Source organism: Phyllobates terribilis, unplaced genomic scaffold (genome assembly GCF_046119375.1).
Source record: "Phyllobates terribilis strain yellow unplaced genomic scaffold, ASM4611937v1 Scaffold_3__8_contigs__length_932513732, whole genome shotgun sequence".
NCBI classification, from domain to species: Eukaryota; Metazoa; Chordata; class Amphibia; order Anura; family Dendrobatidae; genus Phyllobates; species Phyllobates terribilis.
Window position 1 is genome coordinate 299,891,102 of NW_027362763.1, and position 17,277 is coordinate 299,908,378.

The 17,277-nt window shown below is 43.1% G+C and overlaps 1 protein-coding gene across 5 annotated transcripts in view; it reads left to right on the forward strand.

The window, feature by feature from the left end:
- NAALADL2 (N-acetylated alpha-linked acidic dipeptidase like 2) overlaps positions 1–17,277 on the forward strand; it is a 1,725,756-nt gene that overhangs the window by 1,172,582 nt on the left and 535,897 nt on the right. For all 5 annotated transcript variants that reach the window (XM_073674925.1, XM_073674926.1, XM_073674927.1 and 2 more), the window contains 2 exons: positions 1,682–1,887; positions 4,780–4,911. In XM_073674925.1, coding sequence (XP_073531026.1) covers positions 1,682–1,887; positions 4,780–4,911 — 338 coding nt within the window. The remainder of the gene's footprint in view (positions 1–1,681; positions 1,888–4,779; positions 4,912–17,277) is intronic.

A 17,277-nucleotide genomic window follows, 5' to 3' on the forward strand; every position in this document is an offset into this window, starting at 1 on the left:
TATTTTTTTCCTGTGGGAGAGGAAGTAGCGGACAACCACTGATTGTAAAAACGTGTCTAAACAGTCAAGAACCAGGTCCTACTCTGTTCTGATCTATTTTTAAGTCTTCTAAGACATAGTAACTTGAACTACAAGAGTTAGGTGCCGTCCCGATAGGGGTTCACCATGACGTGGGGGGGTAGTTTTTACTTTTTTTTTTATAAAAACAATGTTATTTTTAGTTATTTATTTATTTTATTCCCTTATATAGCACCATTAATTCCACAGCACTTTACAGACATTATCGGCATCAACCCCATTAGGACTCACAATCTAGATTCCCTATCAGTATGTCTTTGGAGTGTGGGAGGAAACCGGAGAACCCGGAGGAAAACCTCGCAATCACAGGGAAATCATACAAACTCCTTGCAGATACTGTCCTTTGTTTGAACCCAGAACCCCGGCGCTGCAAGGCTGCAGTGCTAACCACTGGGCCACCATGCTGCCCACTGTGTGTAATGTGAACTACAAGAATTAGGTACCATCCCGATGGGGGGGTACAGCATGATGTGGGGGGATAGGTTTTACTTTTTTTTATCAAAACAATGTAAGATAGGTTTCCTATGTTATTTACATGTGCTGTTACTATTTGTTTACTTATTACAGGGAATTTGCTCGTTTTGCTTTTATCTTAGATTCTGATGGTAAAAACAGACACCCTGATCAAACAGTGATGAAATTCTGATTCAGCTCACTGATAAGAATCCGACCATTTTTTAATGTACAAGAAAAAAAAATAGATTTCTGAATAGGACCTTACAATTAGGATGGCATGATATGTCAATAGTTTAGAGCATCATCTGTAATGTAGGAGATTGACTCAGATATATGTTTGAACACAAACGTGTCATATTTTTGGAGATAGAATACCGCCATAGAGCTCTTAAAGCACCATTCCAGCATTTTTTTTATTCCAGTGTTGGAGTGGTGCTACTAATGTGAAGTCCTTGTCCCCAGTAATATACTTACCTGTCACTGTCATCTTCTGCTATCGGCTCCGCTCCTGTCTGTCTTCTGCAGTTTGTGACCTGCCGGATTGCTCCATTGTTTGGTGGGCGGTCCAGAAGCCACTACTTAATGTAAGTCTATGAGAGCCAGAATGAGGATCTCGTAGACATAGGCAAAGGCCCCACTATCAGTATTTGGTCATTATTTTTCCTCAGTATTTGTAAGCCAAAACCAGGTGAGGAACAATCAGAGAAAAGTAAACTAGAAACAAGTCACCAATTCTGCACTTTTGACCAACTCCTGGTTTTGACTTACAAATACTGAGGAAAAATAATGACCAATAATGACCAAGTCTCAGCCTTACGCTGAGACTTGTGACCATTACCTCTCACTTCCGGTCAGTCAGATGTTGCAATTCAGGGAACAGCTAAAGACAACGGCTAGTAAGTATAGTATAATACTAGGGTCTAGGAACTTAGATTAGTTGCACCACTCCAGCGCTGGTGCCTTAACTAAATAATATTTTTTTAGGGTTGAGCACAGCAGTTAGCAGCCATGTGTTATCATTATCCAGTGAGAGATAGCTGCATCATTTGTCTTTGCCTTTCAACTGAGAGCAATATGCAGCATCATTGTTTTAGCGTTGAAATCTCATTTATATATCTTTTTTTTTTTCTTCTTTTTTTTCCTTCAGACAGGTATATCATTCTTGGTAGCCCTCATGCTGATTTACATGAAAGAAGCACTCCAGAGTGGGCCAGTGGTGCAGCTATCATGACTTCTATTATCAGCTCTATAATGGGAAAGGTGAAGACTGGATGGCGACCCCACAGAACAATTGTTTTCTGCTCATGGGGAGGAAATCCATTTGGCAACTTTGGTTCTTACAAATGGGGACAGGTAAAAGAAAGAATAACAATGAAATGCAATCCATGTGATCTGAACCCCCCAAAAAATGTACTAATCATTTGGTTTAGAATAAGTTGCAAAATTTAGGGGAAACTTAGAGCTGCACCTAAATATTTTACGACTTCTAGAGTCTTAATGCCGCTTTCTCCCAGTTCCGCTGAAATGGGCAGACTATGAGTCCAAGGGTATGGCGACCGATGCTGGTCATATTCCTGATGAGTGGCGACATTCTCTATGTCTCAGATCCTACTCCAGCGGGTACTGGAGTAGGATATGTGATCTATCCATAATACACACTTATAGAACTTGTGCTCATTATTGTCTATCTGGCTGTTCATATGTCCATGTTTTTATGTGGACCGAAAACACCTAGACATGTCTGTTTTTGATCCACAGATTACTCAGCAAAGCAAGTCTATTGGTCAATGAAAAAAATAGATGACTCTAGTTGCCATCCATGTTAGCTTTCTGCAATCTGTTTTTTACAGTTTTTTACTGTTTAATGTGTAGGTGCAGCTTAGAATTTTGTTTCCATGCAAGATAAAAGGATGCCATGTTGATGGTAAAAATGGTCACATTGACATAAAAAATGGATGAAAATCGCATTTAATTCAAAATTTCTAAAAATAGTGTTAAAAAAATCTGTATGTATGTACGAGGGTCAGTCAATAAGTAATGCCTCTATTTTTTTTTCTCCTTTTAATTGGCAAGAAATTCAAATGCAATTACATAGGTTGAAAACCATAACATTAACGATTAATTTGTCACTTTTCAATATAATCTCCATCCATTTCCACAGTTTTGGTCCACCGTTTAACAGGGGCATGTATTCCAGCATGGTAAAAAGCATTCTTGGGACCCACCGTGCACAAATTTTTCTGTATCCCAGTTGTCCAATAATTTTCATCACACTGCCTTTACTGAGGCAGATAATGCCACACAATTCATCTGCAGTCACCCGGCGGTCACCACGAATGATGTCATCGACTCGCTGAATGTTGCTTGGAGTCACTGCGGTTACTGGCCTGCCACTCCGCATTTTGTCAGCCAACGGTGATGGCCCTTTAGCTGTGTTACAGCGACGAACCCATCGTCTAACAGTACTGACATCCACTGTTGCATCACCATACACATTTTTCAGTCTCTCATGAATTCGAATGGGCGCTTCACCTTCTGCATGCAAGAATTCAATCACAGAACATTGTTTAATATGATCATCGATGTCAGCCATTTTGCAAACGGATACAGTCCTGCCACCTGTTGGTGCAGGAAGTTGCAATTGCTGTGGATTGGAGAAGAAGGTTTGAGGAATTGTGCCAAATTCGAATATTTAACATAACTACTTTATTTAAGGAGAAAAAAAGTAGGAGGCATTCCTTACTGACTGACCCTCGTATGTGTGTATATATTGTAGGGGTTCACTCTCTCTGGCAGACATTAGGTCTTAGGTAGCATTCACTCAGACCAGGCAGTTTTGGTCCAAACACGTGCAGTTTTTATTGCTATCCAATGTCTTCACAACACCAATACAAACTCAGAAATATAAATCCTTAACGTTCTTCAGGCATTAACTAAACAGAACAGACCCTGGCTACATATTCACGGCTGAGTTACGAGATTATAGAACCAGCTCGGTCAAACAAAACAGCTATTGACTATAGCAACCACTGATACTTGTGGTTCTCTGCACATGACCTGTGCAGACTGTTGTCAGAGAAGGATGCTTGCCTCTGCTACATCCAGGAGACTGAGTGACTCCCCAGTCACTCCATTCAGAGTGAGACCCTGGTATGTCTCTCTCAGCTACAGCTCACATCTTGGCTGGTCATTAACCTGTAGCATACTCAACTTTGCATCATCCAGCAGGATGAAACTTCCTCAGGAGACTGCCATACAATGAAACTACTTCCTGCTTTTTAGCAAACCCTACAGGTATATCTAATCAAGACACTGCAGATCTGGGATTTAACCAAGTTCATTCAATCTGGGTTTGGTACAATATGTGTGTATATATACTTTGTCTGTATATATGTGTGTATATATATATATATATATATATATATATATATATATATATATACATATATATATATATACATATATACTGTGTGTGTATATATGTATCTATATATGTATATATTTATATATATATATCAATCACTTGAAAAGGAATGTTTCAATGAGGTCATTCCTTTCACCATCCACTGGGAAGTTTCTTCAAAGTGAACACAAAAGGCACTTCCAATTTATAACGTTAAGGGTGACTGGATATAAAATTATCTGTTTTGTTCATTTTTTCTATTTGAAATACTTTATTGAATTTTAACTCCTTTTGTTTAAAAAGAAAGGATAAAGAAAAAAAATATTTATAATTTCTACTGTAGAAGAAACTGTAGATTTTGTAAGCTAAATGTAATTGTGATGCACTGCTTCTACTACAATATAATATTTTCATGCAAATTGTTTCATTGTTGTACCAAGAGATTAGTATGGTCAAATCAAATGATTCATCCAGCTGATTCCCTAGTTAGCCCTTTTTGAAAATCTGAATTTATATATGCTATTACAATGACAATGTGAATGTGGATTTCTAGTAAGGAATAGAATGCATTAGCAATGACTATGCTTGATGTGTTCCGTGTGTCAAGAACATATTTTAAAATCCTTTCAGCTCGCTGAGCATTGTAATAGTTTGGCACTCCATGCTTTTAAGTAAATGCTGAGTGGATGCGTTGACTTTGTTACGGGTAAATGTGAATTATATTCTCTTCAGAACCCTGGAAAAGCAAATGGGTGTGTTTTAAAATAACTGTGAACGCCTAGATCTTGGTCAAACAGCATTTTTTTTCTGAAGAAAATTTAATTATGTCATTATTTTTATAGGATCTTCAGAGAATCCTTGCTGGTAACGCGGTTGCATACATTGGTTTGCAGAATCCAGTTTGTGGCAATGGCAGCCTTCATTCACTTTCTTCTCCATCTCTTCAGCAATTGGCTACTGAATTAACAAAAAAGGTAAAAAGAAATAAGGTATAAAAGTAAAATTTCAATGCAATAAATTATAGGATGTCTTCAGCGAACTTGTTCGGAAAATGTTCGCCAATCTCAAAGTGGGCACGAAAATTGCACATTCGGATTCATGTTTAGATCTCTGAGCATTTCCCTCAAAATCTGCAAAATTCAGCCAAAGTTCGGTAAGTGATCCAATTTCCACTAATGCTTTTGTTAGGACTTTGGCTTGGATAGTAGTGTTGTATGATGAGCCCGGGGGGACGTGTTTGATGAGGGCAGGGGTTGGGGAGAGGTCAAAAGAGTGGCAGACTGTTATTGCTGATTTTTAATTTATTTTTTATTAACTTTCTGTGTGGAAATTCTGGCAGCCAATTAGGGTGCAGAAACCATCCAAAATGTCCAGACACAAGGGCTTGTGTCTTTGGCTGCCGAAGTCGCATGTTCCTCTCCATATAAAGAGAGGACATGTTGTTTTGGCACCATTTTGTCAGTATAACAGCAGAGAGAGGCTGCCCCTGCTGCTGCTATAGGATAGTCAGATAGTTATCTAGTAGGTTAATTGTCAGTCAGCTTGTTCAAATAGATAGGATCGTATGTGACTGTGAAATCAATCTTCCAGCATATCAATCCTTGGTGCTAATTGTGTGGTCCAGACACCAAGCCACATTTGAGCATATAAATCTTTTGTGCTAATATTGTGCTCCAGCCAGGAGTCCACAATTCAGAATCTAAATTCTTTATGCTAATAGCATGGTCCAGAAACCAGGCCACATATCAGCATATAAATGTTTTGTGCTAATATTGTGCTCCAGCCAGGAATCCACATTTCAGAATCTAAATTCTTTGTGCTATTAGCATGGGCCAGCAAAACTATCAGATGCGGACTAGTGTGCCTCGCCAACCACCTGCCGCTCCATCAACCGCATCTGCTGCTTCTTCCTCCTCCGTCACTGTGGCAAGTGTACTCACACAGTTCTCTGGCCGTAGAACCTCTACTTGTTTACCCGCTACTGTCTGGGTGAGTGAGAGTCCGTCTGCTGTTATGGAAATGGATATGCCTGCTGTTTATTTTTCACCGAGCATACCACATCTTTCTTACTCCCCCATAACGTTTCCGCCTGCACCTCACACACAGTCCAGCAGTTTGTCCTGTTCACCCTACTTCACCCTCTCTCAGCACAGCAGCCAGCTGTCACGGGTTTGTCAGAAGTGACAGGCAGTCGCCCTGCAGTGGGCTGCAGGAGATCTCTACGTTTTAAAAAGGAAAAAAAAAAAAGGAACAGACACTGTTTTTTTTTTCTTTGTGTGTTTTTAGGCGTACACTTTTTTTTTCTTTCTCCCTTTGGTATGGGTTCAGTTGCAGAGCCTACAGAGTGGCTGCACAGGCTGTGTCTGGAGGTGAGTGACCTCCATGGTAAGGTACAGCAGCAGCATCAGTGGCTACAGGTTGCCAATATGGGGGGGTCTTTGCAGGTAGGCCTGTCCAGCTTGAACCCAATGTTCCTCCCGGACAGGTTTTCAGGAGGTAGGGACAAGTTTTTTGCATTTAAGGAGGCATGCAAACTGTATTTTAAACTTCGTCCCTACTCCTCCAGTAATGATGAGCAATGGGTTGGTATTGTGATCTCTCTATTATAGGGAAATCCTCAGTCATGGGCGTTTTTGTGACCGCTGGGCTCGGTTTGTCTCCAATCTTTGGAGGGGTTTTTCGGAGCTCTGGCCCTCATCTATGATGACTCTGACCGAGTTGCCTTGGCTGAGTCTAGGCTACATTGCCTTCAGCAGGGGATTCGGTCAGTGGAAACATACAGCTCGGAATTCCGTAGATGGGCAACATATTCCAAATGGAATAACTCAGCCCTTAGAAGTTAATTTTGTGAGGGGCTTGCTGAAAGTTTGAAAGATGCCTTGGCTGTATATGAAATCCCTCAGTCCATGGAGGCTGCCATGTCTTTGGCCATATGTCCTGATAGACGCCTTCAGGATAGACGGGTGCAACCACCTTCTCCGGAGCCTTCTTGTCGGGGTTGTGTACCTCTGCCAAAGGAGCGGTCTGGGGGTGAACCAGTACTGGGGGAGGTAGAGGAGCCTATGCAGTTAGGGGGTGTCTCTACATCATACATCTCCCCGGAGATTCGCAATAAAAAAGGGGTATTTTTTTTGGTGGGAAAAAGGGACACTTTGTTGTGACCTGTTCTTCATTTCCTAAACAAAAGGAGACTTGATTAACTCTCAGTAGTCTAAAGTTGGATATACAGGGGGTGCATTTGTGGCCTAACTGCAGTTCCCGCTTTGTCCTGTCAGCAGAGAGATGGTGCTAGAGAGCAAAATCGAAAACTTTGTGTTTGTTGACAGTAGAGCCGGAGTCAGCATGGGTGATGTTGAGTTTGTGAAAACTCATGGTCTTGCTTGCTGTGCTTTAGCTGAACCTATTCCCATCTTTGCAATTGACTTGGCGCCACTTGCACAGAATGCATTTACTCAGATATTGTACATAATGTTAAACTGAGGGTGGGGTCAGTTCATTGTGAAATCATCTTTTGCTATGTTCTGGACAATCTTCCCACTCCAATTGTTTTGGGTATACCTTGGCTTGTTAAACATAATCCGTTGGTGGATTAGCAAACTGGGGAGATTATTGAATAGGGAGTTTACTGCCATGAGAACTGTCTAGATATTTCCATTGCTACAGTCTCTATGGAAATGTTACCTGCTTTTCTGTGTGGTTTTGAGGACATTTTTTCTAAGAAGGGATGTGAGGATTTGCCTCCTCATCCTGCTTATGACTGTCCTATTAACCTGACTCCCGGAGCTAAACTACCGAAGTCCAGACTGTATTATCTTTCTGGCCATGAGAGACAAGCCATGAAGGATTTTGTTGCGGAAAGTTTGGAGAAGAGACATATCAGACCTTCATCTTCGCCCGTGGTGGCAGGGTTGTTCTTTGTGAAGAAAAAAGATGGCGGTCTACGTCCCTGTTTAGATATCCGGGAATTAAATCAAATTACCCTCCTTGATCCATACCCTCTTCCTCTGATTCCTGATTTGTTCAGCCAGTCTGTGGGAGCTAAGGTATTCTCCAAGCTGGATTTAAGGGGAGCCTACAAACCGGTTAGAATCAGAGAAGGGGATGAATGGAAGACAGCATTCAATACCCCGGAAGGACATTTCGAGAGTCTGGTTATGCCTTTTGATTTGACCAATGCACCAGTGGTATTCCAGCATTTCATAAATGATATTTTCCATCATTTGGAGGGGAGGTTTGTGGTGGTCTATCTGGATGATATTTTGGTTTATTCACCTGATTTTGAGACTCATCGGGGGCATGTTAAGCAAGTGCTCTAGATATTAAGGGATAACAAACTTTATGCCAAACTAGAAAAATGTGTTTTTGCTGTTCAGGAGGTGCAGTTTTTGGCGTACTTGTTGTCATCTTCAGGTTTTCAGATGGATCCGGAGAAGATCCGTGCAGTCCTTGACTGGGAACGTCCCGAGAGCCTGAAGGCTCTACAACGTTTTCTGGGCTTTACTAATTTTTACAGGAAATTCATCCAAAATGACTCTGTTATAGTGAAACCCCTTACTGACATGACTAAGAAGGAGTCTGATTTTTCCAAATGAACGGATGCTTCCCTACAGGCTTTTTCTTCCTTAACCCCTTAAGCCCCGAGGGTGGTTTGCACGTTAATGACCAGGCCAATTTTTACAACTCTGATCACAGTCAATTTATGAGGTAATTACTCTGGAACGCTTCAACGGATCCCCCTGATTCTGAGATTATTTTTTCGTGACATATTGTACTTCATGATTTTGGTAAAATTTCTTCGATATCACTTGTGTTTATATGTGAAAAAAATGGAAATTTGGCGAAAATTTTGAAAATTTTTCAATTTTCAAAATTTTAATTTTTATGCCTTTAAATCCGAGAGATATGTCACACAAAAGAGTTAATTAATAAAATTTCCCACATGTCTACTTTACATCAGCACAATTTTGGAACCACATTTTTTTTTGTTAGGGAGCTATAAGGGTTAAAAGTTGACCAGTGATTTCTCATTTTTCCAACAAAATTTACAAAACCATTTTTTAGGGACCACATCACATTTGAAGTCACTTTGAGAGGTCATTGTGACAGAAAATACCCAAAAGTGACACCATTCTAAAAACTGCACCCCTCAAGGTGCTCAAAACCACATTCAAGAACTTTATTAACCCTTCAGGTGGTTCATAGGAATTTTTTGAATGTGGAAGAAAAAAATGAATATTTAACTTTTTTCACAAAAATGTTATTTTAGACCCAATTTTTTTTATTTTCACAGGGGTAACAAGAAAAAATGGACCCCAAAATTTGTTGTGCAATTTCCCCTGGGCACGCAGATACCCAATATGTGGGGAAAAAACACTGTTTGGGCGCACGGCAGGGCTCGGAAGGGAAGGAGCGCCATTTAACTTTTTGATTATAAAATTTGCTTGAATAATTAGCGGACGCCATGTTGTGTTTGGAGAGCCCCTGTGTGCCCAAACTTTGGAGCTCCCCCACAAGTGACCCCTTTTTGGAAACTAGACCCCCCAAGGCACCTATCTGGATGCATAGTGAGCACTTGGAACCCCCAGGTGCTTCACAAATTGATTCGTAAAAATGAAAAAGTGAAAAAAATTTTTTTTTTCATTTTTATGAATCAATTTGTGAAGCACCTGGGGGTTCCAAGTGCTCACTATGCATCTAGATAGGTGCCTTGGGGGGTCTAGTTTCCAAAATGGGGTCACTTGTGGGGGAGCTCCAATGTTTGGGCACACAGGGACTCTCCAAATGCAACATGGTATCCGCTAACAAATTGAATGGAAAATCGGCTCAAATTGTTAGCGGACACCATGTTGCGTTTGGAGAGCCCCTGTGTGCCCAAACTTTGGAGCTCCCCCACAAGTGACCCCATTTTGGAAACTAGACCCCCCAAGGCACCTATCTAGATGCATAGTGAGCACTTGGAACCCCCAGGTGCTTCACAAATTGATTTGTAAAAATGAAAAAGTGAAAAAAAAAACACTTTTTCATTTTTATGAATCAATTTGTGAAGCACCTGGAGGTTCCAAGTGCTCACAATGCATCTAGATAGGTGCCTTGGGGGGTCTAGTTTCCAAAATGGGGTCACTTGTGGGGGAGCTCCAATGTTTGGGCACACAGGGACTCTTCAAATGCAACATGGTGTCCGCTAATAAATTGTCGGCTCAAATTGTTAGCGGACACCATGTTGCGTTTGGAGAGCCCTGTGTGCCCAAACATTGGAGCTCCCCCACAAGTGACCCCATTTTGGAAACTAGACCCCCCAAGGCACCTATCTAGATGCATAGTGAGCACTTGGAACCCCCAGGTGCTTCACAAATTGATTCGTAAAAATGAAAAAGTGAAAAAAAAACACTTTTTCATTTTTATGAATCAATTTGTGAAGCACCTGGGGGTTCCAAGTGCTCACTATGCATCTAGATAGGTGCCTTGGGGGGTCTAGTTTCCAAAATGGGATCACTTGTGAGGGAGCTCCAATGTTTGGGCATGCAGGGGCTCTCCAAACGCAACATGGCGTCCGCTAACAATTTGAGCCGATTTTCCATTCAATTTGTTAGCGGACACCATGTCGCGTTTGGAGAGCCCGTGATGTGCCTAAACAGTGGAGCTCCCCCACAAGTGACCCCATTTTGGATACTATACCCCTCAAGGATTTTATTAAGGTGTATAGTGAACATTTTGAACCCAGAGGTACGACACAGAATTTGTTTACATTAGGTCATCATATTGAATAAGTTGTCATTAGTCTTGAGCGCAAGTGCTCACTACTTGAGTTTGCATCGGGTACTCATGTATTCACCATGTACAGCGTGTGCTCGAGTGACATGCTCGAGTCCCTGCTCCGCATGTTTCACGGTTATTAGACACCCAAAAAAAACATGCGGGGATCGCTCGTGCATGGCAGGCAATCCCTGTAAAGTTTTTTTGGCCGCGAAGCCCATGGGGCAGAGACTCGAGCATGTCACTCAAATACCCACGATACTCAATGCATACCAGAGCACCCGATGCAAACTCAAGTAGCGAGCACTTGCGCTCAACACTAGTCGCCATATCGGCATCTTTTTTTCTTTTGAAAAAAATCCCAACCCCATCACAACCCTAACCCCAACCCTAACCCCAACCTCAGCCCTAACCGTAGCACAACCCTAACCCTAGCACAACCCTAACCCTAGCACAACCCTAACCCTAACACAACCCTAGCCCCAAACTCAGCCCTAACCCTTGCCCAATCCTCACCCAAGAGTTTATTTTTGACGCCGTTCCTCGTGCCGTATAAGTGATTAGACGACTTTATTCTTCGGGTCGATGTGATTACAGCAGTACCAGAATCATATGGGGTTTTTATGACTGACAGCTGTCACACACTAAAAGACGCATTTTTTGTAAAATCTAGTTTTTGCATCGCCATATTTTGAGAGCTATCATTTTTCCAGATTTTGGCAGACAGTCATGTGATGGCTTGTTTTTTGCGGGATGAGTTGACGTTGTTATTGGTGCCATTTTCAGGCACGTGACATTTTTTGATCGCTTTCTATTCCGATTTTTGGGAGGCAGAATAAACAAAAACCAACAATTCAGGAATTGTGTTTTTTTTTTTTTTTTATTCTGTTCCACGTGTGGTAAAATTGATAAGGCAGCTTTATTCTTTGGGTCAGTACATTTACAGCGGTACCACATTGATATCGTTTTTCTATGTTTTGCACTTTTACATAATAAAAGCAATTTCATAGAAAAAAATATTTTTTAGCATAGCTTTATTCTGAGAGCTATAACTTTTTTATTTTTCGGCTGATGGAGCTGTATGTTGGCTTGTTTTTTGCGGGACGAGATGACGTTTTCAGAGGTACCATTTTTATTTCTATTTGTCTTTTTGATCGCGTGTTATTCCATTTTATGTTTGGCAGTATGGTGATAAAGCATTGTTTTTTGCTTCGTTTTTTTTTTTTTTTTTTACCGTGTTCACTGAAGGGGTTAACTAGTGGAAAAGTTTTATAGGTCAGGTTGTTCCGGACGCGGCGATACCAAATATGTGTAGTTTTATTGTTTTTTTTGTTTTTTTTTATAATAATATTTATTGATGGGTACATTATATTTTTGGTGGATTATTTTTTGCAATTTTTTTTTTTTTTTTTTTTTCACTTTCTGGGTGTTTTTACACTTTTTTACTCTGTCCCACTCTGGGACTTTCATTTTATTTTCTCTGATCGCCTGCATGGCACAGGAATGCAGCACCATCCCTGTGTCATGCAGGCTGTCAGCGCTGTACGGGGAGAAGATTGTTTGGAGATGCACTGCGCATGTCCAAACAATCTTCCTGCTGCCTGGTGACCCGGATGTTGTCATGACGACATCGGGTCGTCATGGCAACACCCGGTAAGCCTTTGCAGACAGCGCTGGAAGCCGGAAGAGGATGTGAGTATCTGCGATCACCTCCCCTTGCCCCCGCAATGCTGCGATCGACTTCGATCGACTTCAATCGCAGCATTGCGGGGATTAATGTGCTGGGAGCGGTGCAGGGCCGCTCCCTGCACATAGTATCGGGTGTCAGCTGTGACAATCAGCTGACACCCTGCGGCGATCGCGCCCGCACAGCCTGTGTGCGCGCGCGATCGCCATGACGTACTAATACGGGTCTGGCTCTTAAGTCCCAGGGCACAGATGCGTATTAGTATATCAGATGTTGTTAAGGGGTTAAAGAATCATTTTGCCACTGCACCTATACTCAGTAAACCCAATGTTTCTCAACCCTTTATTGTGGAGGTGGATGCTTCTGATGTCGGGGTTTGGGGCTGTGTTGTCTCAGGGTTCATCCCCTGGTAAATGCGTCCATGCGCTTTCTTTTCTAAAAAATTGTCTTCAGCTGAGAGAAATTATGACATGGGTAATAGGGAACTTTTGGCGATCAAATTGGCGTTCGAGGTATGGCAACATTGGTTGGAGGGGGCTGTCCATCCTATTACTGACCATAAGAACCTGTCATATCTCCAGTTAGCTAAACGTCTCAACCCTAGGATAGCCAGATGGTCCCTGATTTTTACAAGGTTTAATTTTGTTGTCACTTTTCTTCCAGGGGTCAAAAACGTAAAGATTGATGCATTGTCCTGGAGCTTCCCTTGTGGTGGTGACCATGAGAACCCTGCCCCGATATTGCAGAAGGGGGTAGTCATTTCAGCTCTACATCCTGAACTGGAGGGTGAGGTGTTGGAGGCTCAGGGGGACGCTCCTGCCTCCTGCCCTTCTGGAAAGTTATTTGTACTATCTGATCTGCGCCGCAAAGTAATCAAGGAACATTATAACCTCTGTGCTTGCTTGGCGTCCAGATAGTAAGGCAAACACAGAACTCCGCTCTCGTTGTTTTTGGTAGCCGGGGTTGCATCGGGATGTAACTGAACACATAGCTGCTTGTAGTATTTGCGTGCGTTCTAAGGTTTTGCATACCCATCCGTCTGGTACTCTTCTTCCTCTACCTATCCCTAATAGGCCATGGACACACTTGTCCAAGGATTTTATTACTGACCTACTGGTTTCTGCAGGCAAAATGGTGGTTTTGTTGGTAGTAAATAGGTTTAGTAAAATGGTTCACTTCGTCACATTAACTGCATTTCCCAATGCCAAGATACTTGTTCAAGTGTTCATAAATGAGATTGTGAAGCTTCATGTGATTCACTCCGACGTGGTGTCTGATCAGGGGACCCAGTTTGTTTCCAAGTTCAGGAAGGCATTCTGTTCTCGACTGGGGGTGCAGCTGTCCTTTTCCTCTGCCTTCCACCCTCAGTCGAATGGTCAGACCAGGTGTGTCAATCTGAACTTGGAGACATACCTCAGGTGTTTCATCTCAGAATATCAGGAGGATTGGGCATCCAACTTACCACTGGCAGAATTTGCAATCAATATTCATCATCAAGAATCCACTGGCAGGTTACCGTTCTTCACTCGATAAGGTTATCATCCACAGTTTGGTAACTTCAGTGGGGGAGGAGCTTCAGGAGTTCCTGAGGAGGAACAATTTGCTTTGTCCCTCTCCTCGGTATGGCAGGGTGTTCTGTGTATTTTAAAGACCATGGGTGACAGGTATAAATGTATGGCTGACAGAAAACACTTGCCAGGTCGGGACCTGAATGTGAATGACTTTGTGTGATTGTCTCCCAGGAATATAAGATTGAAAGTTCCTTCTTGGAAGCTGGGACCTAGGTTTATTGGTCTCTATAAAATAACCACCATCATTAACCCAGCAGCGTTTTGTCTTTTTCAGGCCCTTAAGGTCCACAATGTGTTCCACAGGTCCTTACTCAAAAGGTATGTGGAACCTCTTGAGCCCTCACCTCTATCACTGCCCCAAGTAATGGTTGATGGTAATCTGGAGTTCCAGATTTCGAGGATTGTAGATTCTTATCTCCAACGTCGTTCTCTACAATACTTGGTGCACTGGAAAGGCTATGGTCCAGAGAAGAGGATGTAGGTTTCAGCATCAGAGGTGAACGCTCCCAGATTGGTTCGCTCATTCCACACCTCTTTTCCTGAGAAACCCAGTCCTGAGTGTCAGGCGGCCACTCGTAGAGAGGGGGGTACTGTCACATGTGTGTCAGAGGTGACAGACAGTCGCCCTGCAGTGGGTTGCAGGAGATCTAAACATTTGGCATTGCAGACAACTTCTTCGATAAGAGGCTGTCTTTAAAACTAAGCGGCTTCCTCTCCCTTGACTATTAGCTCTCTGGCTTGGGTGCATATATACATGGTGTGTCTGAGAGGGAGTCGCCGGCTATATTCATTTCTACTTGTGAAGCTTAGCAGGAGCAGTATTTCATCCTCTCTGGAGCTTGAGGTCGTGTGCTTATTTGGAGTTCATCTAAAGCTAAGCCATTTCCCCCTGTTTTGTCTACCCTTGTTGTCTATAGAGTTTAGTAGAGGCTTACTAGTGCTCATCTCCTCCCATCCCTAACTGTAGCCATATGCCAGGGAGAGCAGGGCGAGGCACGCATGCGGCGATTGCTGAAGAGGCAATATAGGGACAGTTGTTGAGACAGGGTGACACCAGATTAGACTAGAAGGTCTCCACTTTCCCTAGTCTGGGCTCCCTTTTCCTTTTCCCTCTGTGTCAGAAGTCTTTCCCAAACCTGGCATGATACCAGTCGTCTGTCCCGCTGTTGTGGTCACGTAAAAGATTGTTTCCTCCTACACATGCCAAATCTAAGAGGTTGAACTCCACCATCCAATCTGTTGGCCACGGAAATGCTGCCTTTCCGCCTGATGGATATAGACAGTTTCAGAAATCTGATGGCCGTCGCAGTCCCCAGTACCAGTTGTCCAGTCGCCATTACTTCTCTGAGAAAGCTGTGCTTGCCCTACACAGCGTGTTGCAGACAACATCACCCTTTCCTTGAAAAAATCTATGTCTGCCAGGGTGCATTTCACCACTGACACCCGTTCCTTGAAAAAATCTATGTCTGCCAGGGTGCATTTCACCACTGACACCTGGACGAGGAAACATGGCCAGGGGTGTTACATCTCACTGACTGAGCACTGGGCGACTCTGGTGGCTGTGGGGGCAGGCGGGAAAGGGGCTGCTCCACAAGTCTTGGAATCCCCAAGGCTTGCAGGACAAACCTCTGTATCAATTACTTCCTCCACTGCTTCTGTCTCCTCCTCCTTTAGAGCCTCCACCAGCGCCCTCAATCTCTGCTTTAATGAGACATGCATTCCAAGAGTGCAGAGGGAATACCCCCTACCTCCATACTGTGCAGCTATGGTTCACTGCAATCAGGCAGTGTTTATGTTACTATGCCTTAAAGATTGCAGTAACACAGTTCAAGAGCTATATCCACTGAACCTCGAGCCAGGGAAGGCTGTGTGCGATAATGGTGTGAACCTGCTGGTGGCTTGATGCAGTGACGACCTCACACACGTGTCTTGCATGGCTCACGTTCTCAACCTGGTGGTGCAGCAATTTCTTCATCACTATCCTGGCCGGGATGTGCTGCTGCAGAAAGAACAGTTGCTGTGTGCTCATTTCCGCCGTTCGCACTCCACTGGTAATCATCAAGAGGATATTGATCCCCTCTGTGTTGTCCTTGGTTGGCGGGAGGGGACAGAGGAGTGAGCTTGAGTGTTACCCCTCCACCAACACACCATGGACTTGGGCCTCAGGGAAGAGCCCGACACATGATCGCCTTCTTGCTACACTATCTGCAACATGATGCCCGTATTGGTATGATTAGGAATAATGCTGAGTGCTGACTACAGGGTTGCCACTCTGTTATAACGTGGATCTAAGAGTAAATTATGCCAGATGCTACTCCCACTGGAAAGGGACGCAAGTATGCTGGAATATCGAGTACATGCTTGTAGACAACCTTAAGAGTGGTTTTCCCAAAGGCAGCAGTGAGGCTCACAGGGTGCATCACAGTTATAGACTTCCAACCCTGGGAACATCAAGTCGTCAGCACAAAAACATTAACAGCAGCAGCAGTGTAAATGGCAGAAGCAATTTCTCAGAGTTGTTTCACACATTTATTAAACCAGCCCATCCTAGAGCAGAACAGAGTACAAGTCTGACCCGTAGTTAACAACTGGAGAGGGATGGTGCAGGAGTATCTCAAGCCCAGTATCAAGCCATCAGGGGGCACTTGGACCATTTTGCACTTTGGTCTTCAAAAATGGAAGGGTGGTGTGAGCTTGCCTGTCACACCTTGGAGATTTTGTCAAGTCCAGCAGCCAGCGTTCTCTCAGAACGTGTCTTCAGCACTGCTGGTGGTGTCCTGATGGATAAGCGCATCCGGCTTTCCCTTGTAAGTGTAAACCACCTAACTTACATCAAGATGAACAAGTCATGGATCTCCAATGCTTTTTGCACACCAGTCGTAGACTGGGCAGACTAGGCGTTGGTGTAGTTGTTAGTGTGCTGCATTGATCTAGCGTTATTGAAGTCTGTGACACCTTTGTCATGGCTTCTGTGCCTGCTGTTTCTACTGCTGCTGATGTTACTAACAATTTTTTCAAATGTGGAGATTCCAAGTTGGGTCTCCATCTGGTGGGTTGCCTGTAGTGGAAGGGAAGTCAGAGCCCCATTAAACTATTTATACTCTGGGGAAATTGATGCCTCTTTAGTGGTGTGTGGCAAAAATTTTTTGAAATGTGGAGACTCCAAGTTGAGTCTCCATCCGGTGGGTTGCCTGTAGCAGTAGGGCTCCCAGACTGGCAGGCCTGCACTTACTTTCAGTCAACTACCAGTGTCACTATCCTTGCATTTTTCTAGCAATATTAGTCTATGAAGCTGATATTTGTGCCACCTGAGTGTGGCTGAGCAGAAT